Source organism: Quercus lobata, chromosome 6 (genome assembly GCF_001633185.2).
Source record: "Quercus lobata isolate SW786 chromosome 6, ValleyOak3.0 Primary Assembly, whole genome shotgun sequence".
Lineage (NCBI taxonomy): Eukaryota > Viridiplantae > Streptophyta > Magnoliopsida > Fagales > Fagaceae > Quercus > Quercus lobata.
In genome coordinates this window covers 1,742,751-1,763,586 of record NC_044909.1, presented here as the reverse complement: position 1 = coordinate 1,763,586, position 20,836 = coordinate 1,742,751, and the positions used below count along the sequence as shown (strand labels likewise).

Sequence of the window (20,836 nt, the reverse complement as noted above, 5' to 3'; positions counted from 1 at the left end):
ATTGCCACATGCCCCTTCATGAACTTCTCTCAGCACGTAGTCTGCTTCGTCCGGAGCTAAACATCTAAGGTAAGGTTGAGAGAAACCTCTCTTGTATAAAACTCCATTCATAAGGACGTATCTAGCTGACCTCACCCTCACCTTTCTGGCCTCGTCCTTCTCTTCTGGTAGTCGTCCGTCTTTCAAATAGGATATAATGGGAGTCATCCAATTTTCTCTGTTATCAACCTGCTGTACTTCCTGGGCATCTATACTTGGCACATATTGAACTTCATCTGACTTCTCTAATGATTCATCTGCTGAGGCCTCCTTCGCTATAGTATCAGCTTCCACGTTCTCCTCCCTCGGGATTTGAACGAAGTCAGCTTTTTCAAACCTTTTCACAAGGCGCATCACCCTACCAAGATACTTCTTCATTCGTTCTTCCTTCGCCTCATACGCCCCATTCACTTGCCCCATGATCAGTCGGGAATCCCCCATGACACATATGGACTTTGCTTCCACGGACTTTGCCAATTCTAGCCTTTTGAGGAGGGCTTCATATTCGACTTCATTGTTTGTCGCTTGGTACTGTAGACGGACTTTATGTTTCAGTTTATCTCCCTCTGGGGACTGCAGGACCACACCAATTCCTCCTGCATGCCGTGTGGACGAACCATCCACATGGACGATCCATCTCTTACTGTCCTCTGTCTCGTTATGACTTGGGGTAAACTCCGCAATAAAATCTGCTAGGGCTTGAGCTTTAATGGCATGCCTTGGTAGATACCTGATATCGAACTCACTTAGCTCCACAGCCCACTGGATTAATCGTCCTGCAGCTTCCGGCCTATTCATTGCCTTTTTGAGAGGATGATCTGTCATAACATTAATGACATGTGCTTGGAAATAATGCCTCAGCTTCCGTGATGCTGTGATTAGTGCGAAGGCCAACTTCTCCATTTGCGGATACCGTCCTTCCGCTCCTTTCAATGCCTTGCTTGTATAGTACACAGGTCTTTGCACTTTATCTTCCTCTCTTATCAATGCCGAGCTCACGGCATGCGGGGTTACTGCTAGGTACAAATATAGTTCCTCTCCTTCCACTGATGGACTCAACAGCGGTGCCATTGTAAGGTATACCTTCAAATCTTCAAAAGCTCTCTGACACTCGTAGGTCCATTCGAATGCTTTTTTGAGAACCTTAAAAAATGGCAAACATTTATCAGTAGCTTTAGAGACAAACCTGTTAAGCGCAGCGACTCGTCCAGTGAGGGATTGGATTTCCTTTGTATTTTGCGGTGGCTTCATGTCCAATATTGCTTGAATTTTATCTGGATTCGCTTCAATTCCCCTGTGGGATACCATAAAGCCAAGGAATTTCCCTGATGATACTCCAAAGGCACATTTGCTAGGATTTAGCTTCATGTGATACTGCCTTAATGTCTCGAATGTCTCCTGCAGGTCGTCTAGATGTCTTCCTTCGTCTTGACTTTTCACCAGCATGTCATCTACGTAGACTTCCACATTCCGCCCAATCTGTGGACGAAACATGTGGTTGACCAACCTCTGATATGTCGCCCCTGCATTCTTTAAGCCAAATGGCATCACCTTATAGCAGAATAAGCCTTGACTGGTTACAAAAGATGTCTTCTCTTGGTCAGCCTCGTCCATTCTTATCTGATTGTATCCTGAAAAGGCATCCATGAAGCTAAGCAATTTGTGTCCTGCAGTTGAGTCTACTAACTGGTCAATGCGCGGTAGCGGGTAGCTATCCTTGGGGCAAGCCTTGTTCAGATCAGTGAAGTCCACGCACATTCTCCACTTGCCATTCGCTTTTTTGACCATTACTACATTGGCCAACCAATCCGGGTAATACACTTCCCGAATGAACTTTGCTACCATCAGCTTCTGGACCTCGTCCTTGATTGCACTATCTCTCTCAGGGGCAAACACCCTCTTCTTTTGCCGCACAGGCTTAGAGGAAGGACATACATTCAAACGGTGGGTAATGACACTAGGGTCTATACCCGGCATATCCTCGTGACTCCACGCGAACACATCGATGTTTTTCTTCAAAAATTGGACGAGGTCCTTTTTAATCTTCTCTTCTAAATCTGCTCCAACCCTGGTACACCTCTCAGGGTTAACTTCATCCAAGGAAATATCTTCCAATACTTCAGTAGGCTCTGCTACAACCTTCTTTTCTTCAATATTCATTGCTTGAACTTGTTCATCCATGGCCAGCATGGCCAAGTAACATTCTCTTGCTGCCAGTTGGTCACCTTGTACCTGTCCTACCCCGTGTTCTGTTGGAAACTTGACTGATAAATGGTAAGTGGAGGTAACAGCTTTCCAGCTATTCAAAGTTGGTCTCCCAATGATGGCATTGTAGGAGGATGGACAATCTACCACAAGGAAGTTGACGTCCTTGGTAATTTGTCGTGGATATGCCCCCACTACCACGGATAAGGAAATGGTACCCACTGGTTGCACCTTCATCCCACCAAAACCTACTAGGGGGAGTTCACTGGACGGAGCTGGTCTCGTCCTAGTCTCATCTGCTGAAAAACTGGATAGTATAAAATGTCTGCTGAGCTTCCATTGTCCACAAGCACTCTTCTGGTTGTGTAGTTTGCAATTAGTAGGGAGATGACGAGGGCATCATCATGAGGGTGATGAATTCTGTCAGCATCCTCGTCCGTGAAAGTGATTGCCTGCTCGTCCATAGACCTTTCTCTCGGTGATCGTCCGGTAAGCTGGACGCTCTGTACTACCTTCAAGTATGCTTTCTTGGACTTGGACGACTGGCCAGTTGAACTTCCCCCAATGATGACTCTTATCTCCCCGAGTGGTGGTCGCGATGAATCTTCCATCTTTCCCTTCTATTTCTCGTCCCTCTGGTCTCGTCCAAGGAAACCCCTCAACTTCCCTTACCTTATGAGATTTTCAATTTGTTGCTTCAAGTCAAAACACTCGTCCGTGCTATGACCATGATCCCTATGAAAGCGACAGTACTTGTTCCTGTTGCGCTTGTTGGGATCACCCTTCAGTTTCTCTGGCCACTTCAGCGAAGGATCATCCTTGATTTGCATAAGGACTTGCTCAAGTGGGGTGTTTAAAGGGGTATACTGCTGGTTCCGTACTGGAGGGCCTGGCTTCTTACTTTCTCGATCTCTCCTTTCCTCCGTCCGTCCTTTCTTTGGACGGGTGCCTTGCTCGTGATGACGACTGGGATTTGCATCCATTCTCTCGGACCTCTTCCTCTTCTTAGCGATGATTGCATCTTCTGCATTCATAAAATTCTGAGCCGAATGGACGAGTTCGGCCATGGACTGGGGCTCTTTTTCATAGAGCTTGTGTATAAACAGATCCGAATTCACCCCGTTGTGGAAGGCTGCCAGTAGAAGCTTATCATCTGCTTCATCCACACTGAGAGCTTCTCTGTTAAAACGGGTGATAAATGACCGAAGGCTCTCGTTCTCTCCCTGCTCTATTGTCAACAAACTGGACGAGGAACGCTTGTGCCTTTGTCCTCCAATGAAATTGTTAACAAACAACTTACTCAACTCTTCAAAAGAACTCACCGAATTTGGAGGTATTTTGCTAAACCAAACTCGCGCTGAACCCTTAAGGGTGGTAGGGAAGGCTCTACACATTATCTCATCAGGCACCCCTTGAAGATGCATGGTGGTCTTGAAAGTGACTATGTGATCAAACGGGTCACGTGTTCCATCATATGAATCCAGTGAAGGCAACTTGAACTTTGATGGTAGGGGGTGACCATTGATGGAAGCCGTAAAGGGAGAATCAGTCATGTGAACCAAATCTTCTATCGGATTCGCCCTTTTCATACTTTCCTTCATCTCCTCCATAACTCTCTTCATTTGGTCCATTTCTTCCTTCAAGTGTGGTACCGTTCGTGAAGTGGTGTCTCTAAACTGGCTTCCAATTTCGGTATTGTCTCTTCCGCCATGACTCTCTGTTTGTCCACCTTCACGTTCTTCATGTGTTTGCCTCCTCATATTAATCTCCATTCGTAATTCTTGGTTTTGGCGAGTCAACTCCGCCATAGCGTCTGCCATTGATTGTGCATGTTGGGCAGATGACTGCATGACTGGTGCAGACTGGCGATCACGATGCGGGTTGCTGCTTCCCTGATGGCCTGGGCTAGTAGCCCTTGATCTAGTCCGAACCATCAAACCCTTTGTCACGGAGAAGTAAATTGCGAAACAATTCCTTCCCACAGACGGCGCCAACTGATGATTCTCTCTTTATCAATGGGTTGACAGGACTCGAACGTTGATCTTTGGGCTATTTCCTGTAATACAAAAGACACAGAATCAGAGGGGACCGGTGGGGACCGGCCAAAAATCCTCCGATGATCAAGTTAGTTACTTGGAACTCTCTGTAACGAAGAAATGTTCTCTCAAAAGTAAAAGTGTCTGAATCCCTTACCTTTCATCGAAGAAGCCTTATATAGTGTGTGTGGAACGGTTATCTGTTTAGTAACCGTTCCCAATGTCGAGGAGTCCGGAGAATTGGGAGTAACTTCCATAACCGTTGTGGAAGTTACCTAGGTCGGACGGGCCGATGAACTCGTCCATCCATAGTAAGGATGGACGACACCTCCAGGATGATCTCGTCCATTTTTAGTGGAAGATGGACGAGATCATCTAGGAAGGCTTGACGTTCATAAATGATCAGTAGATCTCACGAGGTATTGCTCGTCCATGTATGGACGAGGTTCGCCAGTACGCTTGCAATTTTCACCGCCTATTGTAGCTTCTTTCGTTGGACGAGATATATGGACGAGTTATGGACTTGGGATTATCTATGACACCATCAGTATTAAAAAAAACATTATTTTGTTTTTGTTTTTATCTTTGTTGGTAAATGATTGCTTCTTAATGTATTTAGAAATAACAATTTTGCATATTTACAATTTTTTTAATACTATATGGATATTTGTTTGGAGGTTTTTTTTTTTTTTTTTAATACTTTGTCCCTCACTAACTAAAATCTTAGGTCTGTCCCAAATATATATATATATATATATATATATATATATATATATATTAGGATACACGAAAATCAATAGGTTGGAATGCTTTGAGCTATGGTGATGGTTGTAGGTCCTGAAAATAAAGAAAGAACTGTCAAGGGTGACCAGTGTAACCCGACCAAAGACCCTCTGATGGTTAAGTCAGTTTTCTCTTTAGAATACAAGGATGGAAAATAGTAAATGGTTGAAATCGTTGAACTTACCTTAGGTGAATGAGACTTACTCCTTTTATAAAGAGTTTGAAGTGAGTCTACTTGTTTGGGTCCACTACCATCATGGGTGATATGTGTGGTTAATGGAGAAAGTAGGGTACATGGAGTGGATTACGGGAAATTCCCTCCACATTTTAGGAGTGTATATCATGGTTGGATTATATGAAGCCCTTTGAGAAGTTCACCTAAGAATGTTAGGAGAAGAAAAATTAGTCCTTAGGAAAGGTGGCATTGCTTAACGCAAGAGGAAAGTTCGCACCAACTCCTGGAGGACCATATCCTAGTTGACATTGATGGAAGAGAGTTCCAAATTTCGGCAATTTAAATCGATGCTATACTTTGTGTCATCCCTATGAAATTAATTAAATATTTCGAATCAGGAGATCAAAAAAAAAAAAAAACAAAAATATTATTATTATTATTATTTTTTGTTTTTTACAAAAACCTTACCCCATTACCCAAAATCCACAAAGATGCACAACAAAAAGTACAACAGAAAAAGAAATGCACCAAAATATCAGAAAAAAAAAAAAAGTTCATCCAAAAAAAGATTCGGGCATGGCTTTAGAGTTTAGAGAGATTTGATAGTGGACTTCTTTTCCTTCCTACTACTCCATTAAATTCATTAAGACACACCAATAGCATTCCTCTAAACTCTCTGCAAACTCAGTTCTTCTGACAAGCCAATACAATTTCTCTAACTCTCTGCAACACACTTCTTCTTGTATTTGGTTCTTTATATGTGGTGCCATGTGCCAAACTTTGTCTCTTTCAACAGAGAGATTAAAGGGAGAGTTTTTGGGTATGATTGATTCAAACATTATTACCTTTCTCTTACTCAAGTTGGGAAACTCGTTTGTTTCTGGTTGATTTCTCCCCAGTGTTTTGCGTGTCAGGAGAAAGGGGAAAAAAAAGAAAAAAGAAAAAAAGATAAAGAGTTTCAGCGTATTTACCCAGTTGACTGAAATTTAAAGGAAAATGTTTGGTTGCTGGAAAACGTTTTCCGGAAAAGGAAAATGTATTCGGGTGTTTGGCTGTCTCGAAAATCGTTTTACGGAAAATCAATTCCGGTGTTTGATTCGTCCAAATATTTTACGGAAATCGTTTTACGGAAAATTAATTCCGGTGTTTGGTTCGTCCAAATATTTTACGGAAAATACTTTACGGAAAACGTTTTCCCATGTTTAGTTCGGAAAATACTTTACGGAAAATAGTTTGGATCATTTTACGGAAAATGATCTAGAATCTGACCCAAAAAATCGTCCATCCATGAATGAAGTTTTGGAGGAATTGGAGAAGATCAATGCTATTAAGGAAAAAGTAGCTGAGCCGAAGCATAATCCTAAGCCCAATAAACGCAAAGAAGATAGGCACCAACACCACCAAAACCATGGTGTTAATCGAGCTGGAGCTAGAGCTTAAAAATAACTAGTTTGAAGCTATATTTTGCTCTTATAGATAAAATTCAAGAACCTGCATTCCCTATACATATCTGTAACAATACAAAAATTATGGTCATTTGGTTCAACATCAAACATAATCATTCGAATATACCCATAATATTTATATAAAAACAGCCACATCAATCGTTCACCATTGGCATTACACCTCAATGGCATATAAAAATGATACTTATTTGTGGTATCTGAACAGTACAAATACATAATTTGGGCAATTGTATCGTCCCAATAATACAAAAGAGTACATATATAATACATTGATAGGTCAATATTAATACTACAACAAAAGTTAATTCCTAAATCTACCATCACAGTCAACATGAAATAAGCAAATCAAATTTGTGAGAAAAAATAACCATCTAACCACAGCTTCCTCAACCTAGCATTCTTGGCTAAAAATCCACGTGCCGTCTTCTCATTCTCACAAAGATGATCGAAGGCAGTAACGAGCATATCTTCGCTATATCCATCCGTCATCATAGCCATTACCTCATTATACAAAGTTGTATAATCTACCGGACCCCGATTAATTTCTTTCAGAGCGACAGCTATTTCCTTCAGTTGATCAGACAGATCAGTCAACACACTATCATCAGCATTAGAAGCTGCACGCCCTCTTTTGCGGGACTTGGAAATTCCCGACCCAGTGGTGGATGATTCATTTGCATTCTTCCCCTTTTCAACCACACATTCCTTCACATTATCTGCAACAAACTCTGCACTATCCCCATTATCTGGCTCATTTTCGATATCCACTCCGGACTTAGCAAAGCCACCTGTGGCTGTGTCCTTTCCCACCACAATCGCTAATTCATCGTAAAACTCAATTTTTTTGTTCAGATACTCGGCATGCTTCCGATGTGCCTGTAAGGGAGAAAAGAACGTATATAACAATGCAATAATAACTTCACTCATAAATTCAATATAAAAGACTATGCAATAACAATTAAAGCAAATACTCCATACTTTTTCCTACATTTTCTCAGTAATCAAACAAGTAATGCAAAAAAACTCTCAAATAAGGATGAAACAAGTAAATACATTATGTTACTATTATGCACACTTCACTGCTAAGAGAGCCCAATTAAAAAAAAAAAAAGAAAAAAAACACAACAGCAAGCACAAATCTTTTGGTTAAAACCTTTGTTTTCTTTCATTCACTTCTTCCTAGCAACCAAATAGAAAGATCAAAGAAAACAGTGGGTCCTTAATTTCCTATTATTCCCAAGTCATAGCTGAAAAAAAACCCATTAAAAAATTCACCTTAAAAAGAAAGTATCAATCTTTTCTTTACTTTCCCAACATTTTATTAGCAACCAAACCGAGAACCAAAGAAAATTGTAGCTTAGACACATATACACATATAGATAGATGAAAACGCATAGATATGTATAGATATAATACATAGGTAAGGTGACATGAAAGTTATGTTTGGAAAACCTTATAAAAGCAATGGAATTCTTAAAAGAATGACACTATAAATTTCATATAAAAGGCAAAAACATATATTATTATCTATATTAAGAAAATATAGTTGGAAGCCATACCATAACTTCTTCTTGGTATGTTTTAGCGTCACAAGTTATCATTTTCAGATTTTCGTCCCAACCGAATCCACTCTTCTTTCTAAGCTCTTGAATAGTTGCCCACATGGACCTTAGAGTTCGCATCCGGTTCTCCACAAATACAGGGTGGCACTCAACCCCAAAATGGGCTGTTATCTCCTTCGCTACAAGAGCAAAGGAGCCGGCCCTAAAAGTATTAGAGGGCTTATTGCCCTTTCCAGCCTCCTCTGTAAGTATCTTTAGCATCATCTCATGCATAGGTGGCAGCCACCTAAATTGCTTGCTGCCGCTAACTTTTTCTTTGCCCTTTGACATTACTACATATGAAAATAGTATAGTGAGAGTAGCATTTAGTAATTACGCTCGAAACATGAATAACAAATTAAACACACATACAACCACGCTTATGAATGTGCACAACAGAATGGAACATGCTAACTATGGAAATGACAATGTAATACCATCAAATAACAATGTAATGCTAAAAATACTTTTTCATTACATCACCAAAAGTCTATATTACATACATTGTCTTTACAAAAAAACAAAAAGAAAAAACACATTACAATCATAGAAATCTAAATAAAGTACTACTCTCCACTCCTGATATAATCAGACCACATGGCTTGGCATATCTCATCTCTCTTAGCATTCCATGATCTACTATCTTGGACGGACTCCCGATGGGATTGTGTTTTTTGTTGGTGGTCACTAAGCTCTACTTGGTTCATTGCATCTTCCATAATATGGTCATTTGGTTCAACCCCCATAATGTGATTATGAACCACACAACACGCTAACACTACTTTCACTTGGGTTGGGCAAGACCAATATGGTTCTGCATCCAACATTCGAAAACGTTTTTTCACCACTCCAAACCCTCGCTCAATGGTAGTTCTCAATGAAGAGTGTCGGAGGTTGAACAATTCTTGCGCATTCTCAAGAGGACGATCACTAAACTCTTTCAAGTGATATCGTACACTCCGATACGGTGACAATATTCCATTTTTATTACCATACCCAGCATCACCAAGATAAAATTTACCTACATATATTAAAAAAAAAAAAACCAAATCACTACTATGTTTAGGAAAACACATAATATTTATTAAACTAACAAACCAAAAGGGTGAAGTAATCGTGTAATACCATTGGGAATTGAAAATCCCCCTGGCCTAGCAAATGCATCATTTAATACACGTGAATCATGTGCACTGCCTTCCCATCCAACCAACACATAGGTGAACTTTAAGTCAAAACTAATGGCAGCTAACACATTTTGCGTGGTTCCATCTTTGCGACCACGAAATCTTCCTTGTATTTCAGGTGGCACAGATGCACGAACATGTGTACCATCTATTGCTCCAACACAATCCTAATTTTCGACAAACATAATGGTTTAAAATTACATAAATCTTCACAATTTACAAAAACACACAAGTCGCAATATTTACCTTAAAATATGGGTAGAACTTTCTGCTATTCCTTATCTCTGGAGGTGTATCTTCGCTACGCAGTCTTATTAGAGCTCTATATAATTTCAGGACCCCCCTAAGGACAACCTTGAAGTATCTATGAACAGTCTCAGTTGATCTATAGATCCGACTACCCATTACACGAAACCTCACATTATGACCAATAATGTGCAAGAAAATGAACACTTGCTCCGTAACAGACATGTGAACAGTCGGACGTACGTGCTCCCCCTCAGTGAGGGTGTGACATAAGTGGTGGAAAGCTATAGGCTTCATCCTAAGTTGATTCACACAATGTCTCTCACTTCCATGCAAAACACTATTTATGTATTCCTCTCTCTCGGCGGCATGGTTAACATAAGGCGCCCTAGGTAGTTCTCTACGTCTACGTCGTAATTTCTTTAACAATGCAACCCCCACAAGGAGGACAGATGCAACTCAGGCAAGAATTGTGGCTTTGGTTTTTTTCTTCATCTAACAAAATCACAAACATTGTAGTCTAAGAGGTATGTAAACAAGTATGCTATTGATTACACCATAAATAAAATCAGCCACAAACATATAACATCCAAACCATCACATTGCATTCTATTTACACTATAACAATACCATCACATTGATAACTGCACATTGATATAGCACAATACCATCACATTACATTCTATTTATAATCACCTATATACCCAAAGCACCTTCAATGAAGGTTTAAACACACACATATTGGTCTGCAAGAACATAATAACACCAAGCATGGGTGAAGCCCCAAAATTTCTACACATAACCCAACTAACCAAATTCTAATAAAAATCACAGCAAAAACCAATCATGCATAACCAGTCAAGCCCCAAAATTCTAAAAAAAAAATTCAGACCACAAACCAATTGGGAATAACCTGCAATCAGAAAAGCCCCAAAATTGATATATGCATCACCCATAAATACACAGTTTCATAAACAATGGATAATTAAAAAAATTGATAAATAACCTGCAATCAAAAAAGCCCCAAAATTTCATATGCATAATCCACAAATACACAGTTTAATCGACAATGGATAATTGAAAAAATTAATAAATAACCTGCAATCAGAAAAGTCCCAAAATTTTGATATACATTACCCACAAATACACAGTTATAAACAATGTATAATACAAAAATTAATAAATAAAAACATGTAAATAATTATATAAATATTTATATAAATAAACAACTAAATAAATATATACATATATATATATATATTTCAGAGATCGGATCGGGAGGATGGGCTGGACCGGTGAGGTGAGTGGATCGGACGTGTGGGTCGGAGGTGAGTGAGTGTGTGGCGGATCGGTGTGAGTTTGAGCTGTCACTCACCGTGGGTCTGCAGCGTTTGGCGCGGTGGTCGTCTGGCAGAGCTCGGTGTGACCGGTGTGAGGTAGATCGGTGTCGGTTCGTGGATCGTTGGCTCTCGTTCTTTCTGTGTTTGGTTGGCCGGATCGGAGCTCTGGGTGGCTGGATCGATCGGGGTTTGTGGATCGTTGGCTCTCGTTCTTTCTCTCGCTCGTTGGCCGGATCGGAGCTCTGGGTGGCTGGATCGATCGGAGCTCTCGCACTTGATCTCGCTCGTTGGCTTCGATCTCGTTCGTTGGCTTGATCTATTCCGCACTTGATCTCGCTCGTTCGCTGTTGTGTTCTTCAATTGTTTTTTTTTTTGTTCTTTCTCTCTCGCTCTCGTGTTGTGTTTTCTGTTTTTTCTCTCCCTCTCTCTGCGTTTTGCAAGACCCGGAAATGAATTGAAGTGAAAATGAAGGCAGAAATTCATTTCCGTGGTCAAAGTGAAAATTTCGGTCAACAGGAAATCATTTTCCGGAAAATAATGTTTTCCGTGACAGCCAAACGCATGCATTTTCCGGAAATTGATTTCTGAAATTGGTTTGAAGCCGATTCAAACGCAGCCTTAAGCATCAGTATATAATTTATTGTACCTTTGTTATATATATTAACTTTTTTTTTTTGAAAAGAAGTTATATTTATATAAACTTCTTATCAATGATCTTAAGTATATTATTTTATTTTATTTTTTGGTTATCGATGCTTCAATATAAAAGAAACTATAGAACAAGAAGTCATTTGGAGGATAAAAAAAAAATTAAAGTAATTTATTATTTTTTTGGTAGAAAAATTAAATAATTATGAACTGCTTAATTAAATTAATTAGTGGATGTATTATTCATAGTCATATGTTTACATTTCACCAAAGCCGTTATGCATGTCACATGCTGTTAAAAAAAAAAATTATGGGTGTCACATGGAAAAAAAATAATAACTATTTGGTATCTAGATTTTTATTAAATTTTTAGTAAGCTGGACCACGTCCTCTACCATTTGAGAAGAAAGCAATTTTTTTTTTTTTTTTTTTTTTTTTGTGTGTGGGAATAAAGCAATATAAATAGAACTTTATAGTTTGTCTAATAGAACTTTATAGTTTGTCTAAATGCAATATAAATAGGATTTATAGCCAGCCATCAAGAAGATAATCTTTCCTTTCTTTTCTCTTCCCAAACACAGAACGTGTAATTGTCATCAAATTTCCACTAAAGAACTTAAGAACTTATCTAAAAATAAAAAGTTTCCACTAAAGCAAGTAAAGACTACATCAAAAAGATTTTAAAAAGGAAAAAAAATTTAATAGATATTTGGTATCTAGATTTTTAATAAATATTTAGTAAGATGGATCACGTACTCTACCATTTGAGAAGAAAGCAATATATATATATATATATATATATATTTTCTTTTTCTGATCAAGAATAAATATGAATAGAACTTTACTCATCTCCAAGAGAAAAATAATAGAACTTTATAATTTGTCAAAATGCAATATAAATAGGACTTTATAGCTGGTAAAGTAAAAAAATAAAAAATAAAAAATAAAAAAATAAAATTACAGTTGGGCCACCAAGAAGATAATCCTTCCTTTCTTGTCTTTTCTCGAACACTGAATGTGCAATTGTCATCAGATTTCCCACTAAAGGACTTATCTAAAAAATAAAAAGTTCCCACTAAAGCAAGTAAAGACTACATCAAAAAGATTTTAAAAAAGGACAATAAAGTGGAAGCAAAACTTTATACAGGTTTCTAGCAATTTACCCTTCTTTTTCACCTTTTTTTTTTTTTTATTTATAATTTTTTTAACAAAATAGAAATTCTACCTTATCCTAATTTAGGTGTATAAGTGTGTAAATTTCTCTTTGGAAGACTTGAACTCCGGTCCTTTCCTTCCTTCTCCCCACAAAAACTTTGTATTTGTAAAGTTACCACCAAAGGTGCACTGTGGTAAGATCATCCTCTTAATTACTTGCATAAGTCAAGCTTAAAGAAACCAAAAAAACAAAGTCAAGAATAAATGCATTCACCACTACGCATCTTAGCGTGATAGTCACTTCATAAGTATAAGTGTTTGTGAGATGTGAGGGGTAAGGGTTGGAGTTCAAGTCTCAAGAAAGGAACTTCGCACATATATACACTTATATTATGTTAGAGTGAAATTCTATCTTAGATAAAAAAAGAACAAAAAGAAAAAAAAAAATAGAGAAGAAGAACAAATTCATTCAATAATAACCATTAGTGGTAGTAACGGTATGAGAAAAGGTTGGAATCATATTTGAGAGCATTTCCTAAGCACAAAAACAAATAGTACAAAATAAGAAGTTGTTCTATTAATTAGACCTGTATCCAGACGCTTTGTTTCAAGAAGTTTTAAAGCTTTACAGAAACCAATTGCTACAATTCTTCAAACTGTAAGTTACTACTCGTCTTGCATACATCCATGTTTTTATTTCTCCTTGAAATAAAATATCCACAACAAATTGTTTTCCCTCTTCTCCAATATATTTTCCTTCTAATTTTTTACTTCAGTTTTATATTTTAACGGAATGCACTTTTTATATAAATCGTGGTTCTAAGATATATTAGGACATGGTACGATTATTCGTTGGAAACAGATGATGGGGTTGAGAGTCGGTGAAAGGGAGGGAGGGAGTTTTGAGTTCTAGGTTTATGTGTGGGCTTCAGCTTGGTGTGGGTTGGGTCTAGTGGTCAGTGGGTTATGTGATTTGGACTAGATAAGGGTCTGAGCTTTGGAATGTGCTAATGTTGTGTGTCGGCAATGTATGTTAGCTTGGTACATTCCTTAATGTACCCTCTCTTTTTTCTTCTTCTTCTTTTTTATTTTATTTTATTTTATTTTTTGCCAGCATATTTCTGATGGCTTCCATAATCACTCAAAAAGACTCATCTTCCTCATCATTTTCATCTTCAACCCCACAATGGAAATATGATGTCTTTCTCAGTTTTAGAGGTGAAGATACCCGCAATGGTTTTATAGACTATCTATATGCTTCCTTGAAACAAAAGGGCATTGTCACCTTTAGAGATGAAGAAAAACTTGAGAGAGGTAAATCCATTTCACCAGAGCTCTTGAAAGCAATAGAAGAATCCAAATTTGCAATTGTCATTCTCTCAAGAAACTATGCATCTTCTACATAGTACTTGGATGAACTTTCAAGAAACTATGCATCTTCTACATAGTTGTTGGATGAACTTGCAAAAATCATTGAAGGCATGAGAGAGATATGAACAACTGTTTGGCCAATTTTTTATGATGTGGATCCATCTAATGTGCGTAAGCAAATAGGAAGTTTTGCCCAAGCCTTTGCTACACATGAGGAGCATTTCAAGGATCACATAGAGAAGGTGCAAACCAAGAGAGCTACTTTGAAAGAAGTGACCAATCTTAAGGGGTGGCATTTACAGGATAGGTAATCAAATATGAAATTTTCTTTCTTTTAAATATTCAAAACATACTCTTCTTATCCTTAGTCTTGTCGTGAACCTTAGGCATACCTATATACGCGTTCATGTTTCTTTCAATTTTGATTTGATCCAATTAATTTATATTTTCATATTTCTTTCAAATATGTCTTGAGCAAAGTTAATTATTTAAATTTTTCTGGTTTCACCCAATAGAGTGGAACTTTGGATTTCAACTATCATAAGCTCACCAAATGTCATACTCTCTCAATTGTAGGTCTGAGTCAAAATTTATCCAAAATATTGTGGATGAGTTATGGCATGAACTGAGTTGTGCGTTCTCAGAAGATATTGAAGACCTTGTTGGAATAGAATCTCGAGTAAAGAAATTGAAGTCATATTTGGCTATAGAGTTTAACGATATTCGCATTTTAGGGGTTTGGGGGATGGGGGAATTGGTAAAACAACTCTTGCTAGAGTTGTTTCTCGTATGGTTGCTAAGAAATATGAAGGCTATTGTTTTCTTGCTAATGTTAGGGAGGTTTGTGAAAAAGATGGTTTAGTTCTATTACAACAACAACAACTAATTAGTCAAATTTTAAAAGAAAATATGAATATACAGAATGCTGATGATGGGGTGTTCGTGATCAAGAATCGATTACGTCATAAAAGAATTCTTCTAGTTTTTGATGATGTAAATCAATTAGACCAATTAAAAAGTTAAGTTACCTATATTAAAAATGATGGACTGCCTCTCCTGAATATGTAGTATGGCAACAATCCCCTCAACCAAATATAACACGGAAAAAAACATGCAAAAGTAGAGTATAATAAAACTTGATATATATTGATTTGGGCTAAGGCTAATTATATCAGGGCCGTCGGATTATATGATTCAACAATCATGGATGCTACACGAGAAAAAAAAAATTATGAAAAAATTGCGTTCGGAAAAGCCTGAGGTTATCATATATAATTGGTGATAGCAACCTATGGACTTATGATCACTACTATATTCCAAAATCCAAATAGTAAGATTTACAATAATATTAGGAAATATTATACAAACACGATCTATCAAAGTATACACGGAACACACGGCTTCACCTCCCATTTTGCATTGCCACAGATCTTGATAGACTTTTTAAATAATATCTAGTATATGTGTAGTCCCACATTGAAAATAATTCTCTAGCATATGTGTAGTCACATATTAAATAATGATAAGAATAATTAGTAGTTTATATAACATAATTGAATACATGCTCATTGAGCTTGGGTCTTTTGGATAATGGGTCAAACCAAAGGCTTAAGCCTTTTTGAATCTTATACAAAAACTTATAAATCAGTATTTATAACATGCAGAATCAATCAGAGACCGTTCCACCCAACCAACGGCAGTGTCATTGCTCGAACCAAAAGGCTCAGAGACACCATTAGGAATGAGCGGCATTGGCATAAAGGTAATATACATGCTTCAATAATGTTCTGCTTAAATACCAAAGATTTCTAAGGTTGATTTTTTCAATGAAGAACTTCTGGAATCATTGCATTTCGTTTTGGTCAGTTTTAATATCTTATAACTTAATTGGTTTTTGTTTATACTTTATATGTTAGGTGTTGTATTACATAATTTACATATAACCCAGAAATCGTCTTTATTAAGAAGGGAAGAGAGCAAGATGTCTCCTCAGTAATACAAAACCATATCAACCCCTGAAAGAGGCCACAAAAAATAAAATATAAATGAACCCCACAACCTAAGGGAACTCTTATAATAAATGAAGAATACAATAATAGTCATCATTAATCAAGAATAGGTAGGAATGTGGTGCTGCAAAAGGCAGGCTGACAAATGGGAAGATCAGTACGTTGTGAAGGTTGAAGCAACTGTTGCTGCACATATAAGGAAGAAGAGTTGAGAAATTGACAACTTGATGGAACTTCCAGCTGATGTACTACCTTCTGTTGATGGCACGGTTTTAGATCCACTTCCTACACAAGTGAACCACCAATGAACAAATTAAGAAAATAAAAAAATAAATCCAATGATGTTTCATTGATGAGTATAAATTTAATAGAACTTGTTCAATGTCACTTATTTCTTAAGGTTCTTTGTAAGGATTGAACTTTTTGAATCTAGAATTTGGTTTGTATAAGTCAAAATTTGATTGATCATGATAATTTTGCACAATTGAACAAATGATGAAGCAGTTTGTACCTGAATCCGAAGATGTTGGTGATCCTGCAGGAGAGTTGGATGGTGAAGCAGCTGCCGATATTCAAAAGTTAGCATAGATGAAAATGATGCTCGTTTATGAGAATTTTAAATCCATCCACAAGCTAAACAAGAAGTTTTGATGGGTAAATTACTAATTTTAACAGTTAAAATATGGGCTCTTACCATTACAGCTACTGAGAGGTGGGGTCTGAACATTACAAGCACCAGGCAAGGCTAGAGCCTGAGTTTGGTTGATGTTGATCCCCAATGAGGAGCTACCTCCATTAAGGACTTGGCACAAGCATTGTGGTTGTGAGCGGACTACACTAGCAAGCTGTGAGCAGCAGCCTGAAGATGGGGTTGAGGTGTTGCCAGTAATGTAGTTAAGGCATGGTGACATACTGATGATCACATTTGTACAACTCGACTGAGCCGAAGCTCCTGCCCAGAGCATAGTCACCAAGACTAGGACCAGACCCATCTCCATTTTTGTATAAGCCATCGGAATTGGATGCTCTCAAATTCAAATATAAGCTGGAAATGCCTGTGGATTTCTGTGATCTTGTAGCACTTAACTGACTTAAGTTTTGATTAGTTTGGTGGAGAAGGGGAAAGATGTATAGGTTTTTGTAGGGAAATCAATCAAGATAAAGACAAATGAATGATGGGTTATGTGGCTCAACAACTTATCCTACTTTCTAACAGGTTTCTAACGCGTGGTACTTGGCATTTGGCATGCTTAAAAGTCTGTGTTTAGACCTGGAGACTTGGAATCTTCTTCTGTAGTTTAGCTTTAGGAAGAAAATATTAATTTTTGAAGTTCGGTTATGTAGGTGACTGACTGACTTTTAATATTATTTGGCAAGGGGCTAATAAGAACTTTCAAGGATTTCAAAGCTGGAGTCTTTAGACACCTGTTTTGAGAAGAAACTAGAAAGCATAACGTGTTTACGTGTTTCTTACTCCACCTTCACTAGAATTGGCTTTATACCTCTAATCTTTGAGAATCTGAACTTATAGGGTAGATAGAAAGCAGAAATTTCCTATAGAAAAATAAAAAGGGATACATGATGTGTCATAGGTATTGAGTATTGGAGGAGTTTGATACTTCCCTGATAATGACACACCTTAATGTTTCTTTGCTTTGAGCATAAGAAAATTGACTTGGCTAAAGATTGCTATTTGTGATTGAGTGACATCTGTCTAGGGAGCATGTCAGCAACTCTATCAATTTATTTTTCCTCATAGAATTTTGTGCTTTGTTCGGTTTGCAAAAATGTTATAATAGCTTCATGGGGACCCTGACCATTATTTGGTATCATGTTCCTTCCAGACTCTAGTATGGGGCTAGCTTTGTTGTGAAAGTTGAGGGCATCACTATCTTGAAACAACCCTTTGATGCAAATGAGTTTCGAAAAAAATTTACCTCCAAAGGGAGGAAAATTCCATTTACATTAACCATTGATAAAACCATTTAATTAGTAGTTTTTAGCCACATGACTTATTTAGTTATTCATGTTGTTTTCTTTTTTCTTTCCAAATATAAGTATAATGCTTAGGTTATGTTTGGTAACAATTTCTATTTTTTATTTTCAAAAACTTGTTTTTGGGAATATAAAAAAAAAAAAAAAAACAATTTTCTTGTATTTTTGAAATCAAAAAACATGTTTGGTTAGTTGAAATTAAAAAGATAGTTTTTCAAAGAAAAAAAAAATAGAAAGTACTAAAATATGTTATTATTAGGATTTAAACTCTAATGTTAACTCATTAAATAAGACAGATTTATTGAATTATATATGTGTTTTCATTGACTTTTGAAAATTAGAAATTAAAAACAGCATTTTGCTTGTTTTTTGTTTCCTTCACACAATGAGTTTTGAAAACAGTTTTTGTTTTATGTCTATTTTAGGTTGTGAAACAAGTTTTTTAGTCTTAAAAATAGAAAATTGTTTTTGAAAATAGAAAATAAAAGGAAAAATCAATTACCAATTATACCCTTATATTTTTTTAACTTGAATTTTAAGGTAATATTTTGAATATTAATCATTTTTGTTACTTTTTTAAGGGAGTAATGTTATAACCACAAACTATTTTACAACATTTTATTGGTTTTCATCTAGACCCACCATTAATATCACTTTTTCATTTACCAATAATTATTCACTATATCAGCAGTTTGTAAATTTTTTTGTAAAATTGTTTGTATCTCTAGCATTATTTTTTTAAGGTTCATATCTCTAATTTCTAATGCCTATTTTGTTTGAATTTTTTAGCCCAAAACTAAAGAGTTTGACCTAAGTAGAACAAAATTTCATACTTTTTAACCCCAAAATTAAGAGAGAAAAAAAAGAATTTTTGAGCCAAAACTGAAAAAGACAACTTACAAAAAGATCAATTGAAGGCCTAATTAGTCCAATATGGGCCAAAGTAAATCGAGTGGATCAAATTGGACGAAATGGACTGAAGTTGACCGAACTGGGCTGAAATGGACGGAATGGACCAAAATGGGCCAAATGGTTCATTCGTTCCACTTCGGTCCATTTGTTTCATTAGGTCCACACTCGTCCTTTCCATCCACTTTAGTCCATTTAGTCCACATTAGTCTATTCAGTTCTTCTCGGTCCATTCAGTCCATTTTGGTCCTTTTTTTTCCCCAATTTTGGACTCAAAAGTTCATCATTTTTCTTAATTTTTGGGTTGAAAAGTATGAGATTTTATTTTATTTGGGTCAAAATCTTAGTTTTGGGCTAAAAATTCTATATAAAAAAAAAAAGCATTATAAATTAGCTTAAAATGATAAATATTTAAAGGGGAAATTACACTTTGTCTACTTGTAGTTTGTTCAAAAAATACTTTGCTTACTTGTGGTTTAAAAATTGGCACTTTATCTACCTGAGGTAAACTTGTCTATCCCCAATTACCCACATCTGGTAAAAATAGGGATAAATTTGTATTTTTGCTACCCTTTTATGTCTCTCTCCTCTCAAAACATAAAAAACCAAAAAAATCAAGAGAAAAGAAGATCTAAAAGTTAGGTTTTGTAAAAATTAAAACCTAACTTAAAAGGAAGAATAACTTATAGGTTTTGTGTTATCTTATAAAAATTATCCTTTTTTGAGCTTCTGAAGTTGGTATCAATTACAAGTTAGTAGGAGGGTAACAAAACTTTAAACCCAAACACTCATCATAAGACATGGGATCAGAATTTAAGTAAACCAGAACATACACTAAAAAATTTCCTTGAGAGGATTTCCTAATCTATGACCTTATAAACCAAAGTGAACCCCACTAACCTACCACCTTTGTTGGAGTTGTTGTTAAAGTAAAGACAAACCCAATCCTCCAAACACCTCTTGAACACAGCCTTAAAACACAAGATTGAAGAAAACCCAGAAAGCCAAAACATGAAAAAAGCAACATTTCGTTGCAGTGAGTGAGTCAAGGGCATCAACTAGGCAGAATGCTTAAGAGCAAAGACCCAATTGGAGTCGTTGGACAAGTCAAGCATGGACTAACTCTACCTAAAAGCAAGGAAATTTGGAAAAAGGAAACCATTGTTTAGTATTGTACATGAAGAGAAGCGTGGAACCCAAGGAGAATCAAAGAGGGTGGGTGAGGAAAAATCTGGTGCCAAAGGAAAAAAGGATTAGGTTTTAAAATAAAGAAGATGCAAAAGTTAGGTTTTAAGTTTTATAAAATCTAGTTTTTAGAGTTTTTTTTTTCTCTTGATTTTTTTTTAACTTTTTATATTTTGAGCGGAGAGAGACATAAAAAGGGTAGCAAAAATACAAATTTACCTTTATTTTTAGCAGAGATGGGTAATTGGAGACAGACAGAACTTACCTCAGGTAGGTGAAGTGTCAATTTGTAAACCATAGGTAAGCAAAGTATTTTTCGAGTAAACTACAGGTAGACAAATTTAAGTGTAATTTTTCTATATTTAAAAGATTAACTTGAAATTCAAGTTTCAATAATATAGACATTATGCGCTTATATATATTTGGAAAGAAAATAATGCTAAAATTTTAAACTTGTGTATTATTGTTGAATGCAAAATACATTATATG

General features: G+C 36.6%; 2 protein-coding genes across 3 annotated transcripts; both read right to left on the bottom strand.

Annotated features, from left to right (window-relative positions):
- Positions 1-7,049: 7,049 nt before the first annotated feature.
- On the bottom strand, positions 7,050-8,596 carry LOC115994628. The gene is made up of 2 exons (XM_031118837.1): positions 8,264-8,596; positions 7,050-7,580 (listed from the first exon to the last, which is right to left on the bottom strand). The coding sequence occupies exons 1-2, from the start codon at positions 8,594-8,596 to the stop codon at positions 7,050-7,052; spliced, it is 864 nt and encodes a 287-aa protein (XP_030974697.1).
- Positions 8,597-16,181: 7,585 nt separating this feature from the next.
- LOC115994076 (non-specific lipid-transfer protein-like protein At2g13820) lies at positions 16,182-17,787 on the bottom strand. Of its 2 annotated transcripts, none has more exons than XM_031118099.1 (3): positions 16,953-17,614; positions 16,770-16,823; positions 16,182-16,543 (listed from the first exon to the last, which is right to left on the bottom strand). In XM_031118099.1, exons 1-3 carry the CDS (start codon positions 17,269-17,271, stop codon positions 16,413-16,415), a joined length of 504 nt encoding a protein of 167 aa, XP_030973959.1. In that variant the 5' UTR covers positions 17,272-17,614; the 3' UTR covers positions 16,182-16,412. The 2 variants fall into 2 exon arrangements, with proteins under 2 accessions (XP_030973959.1, XP_030973960.1); XM_031118100.1 differs by having other exon boundaries at positions 16,292-16,543; positions 16,770-16,820; positions 16,953-17,787.
- Between the last annotated feature and the right edge of the window lie 3,049 nt (positions 17,788-20,836).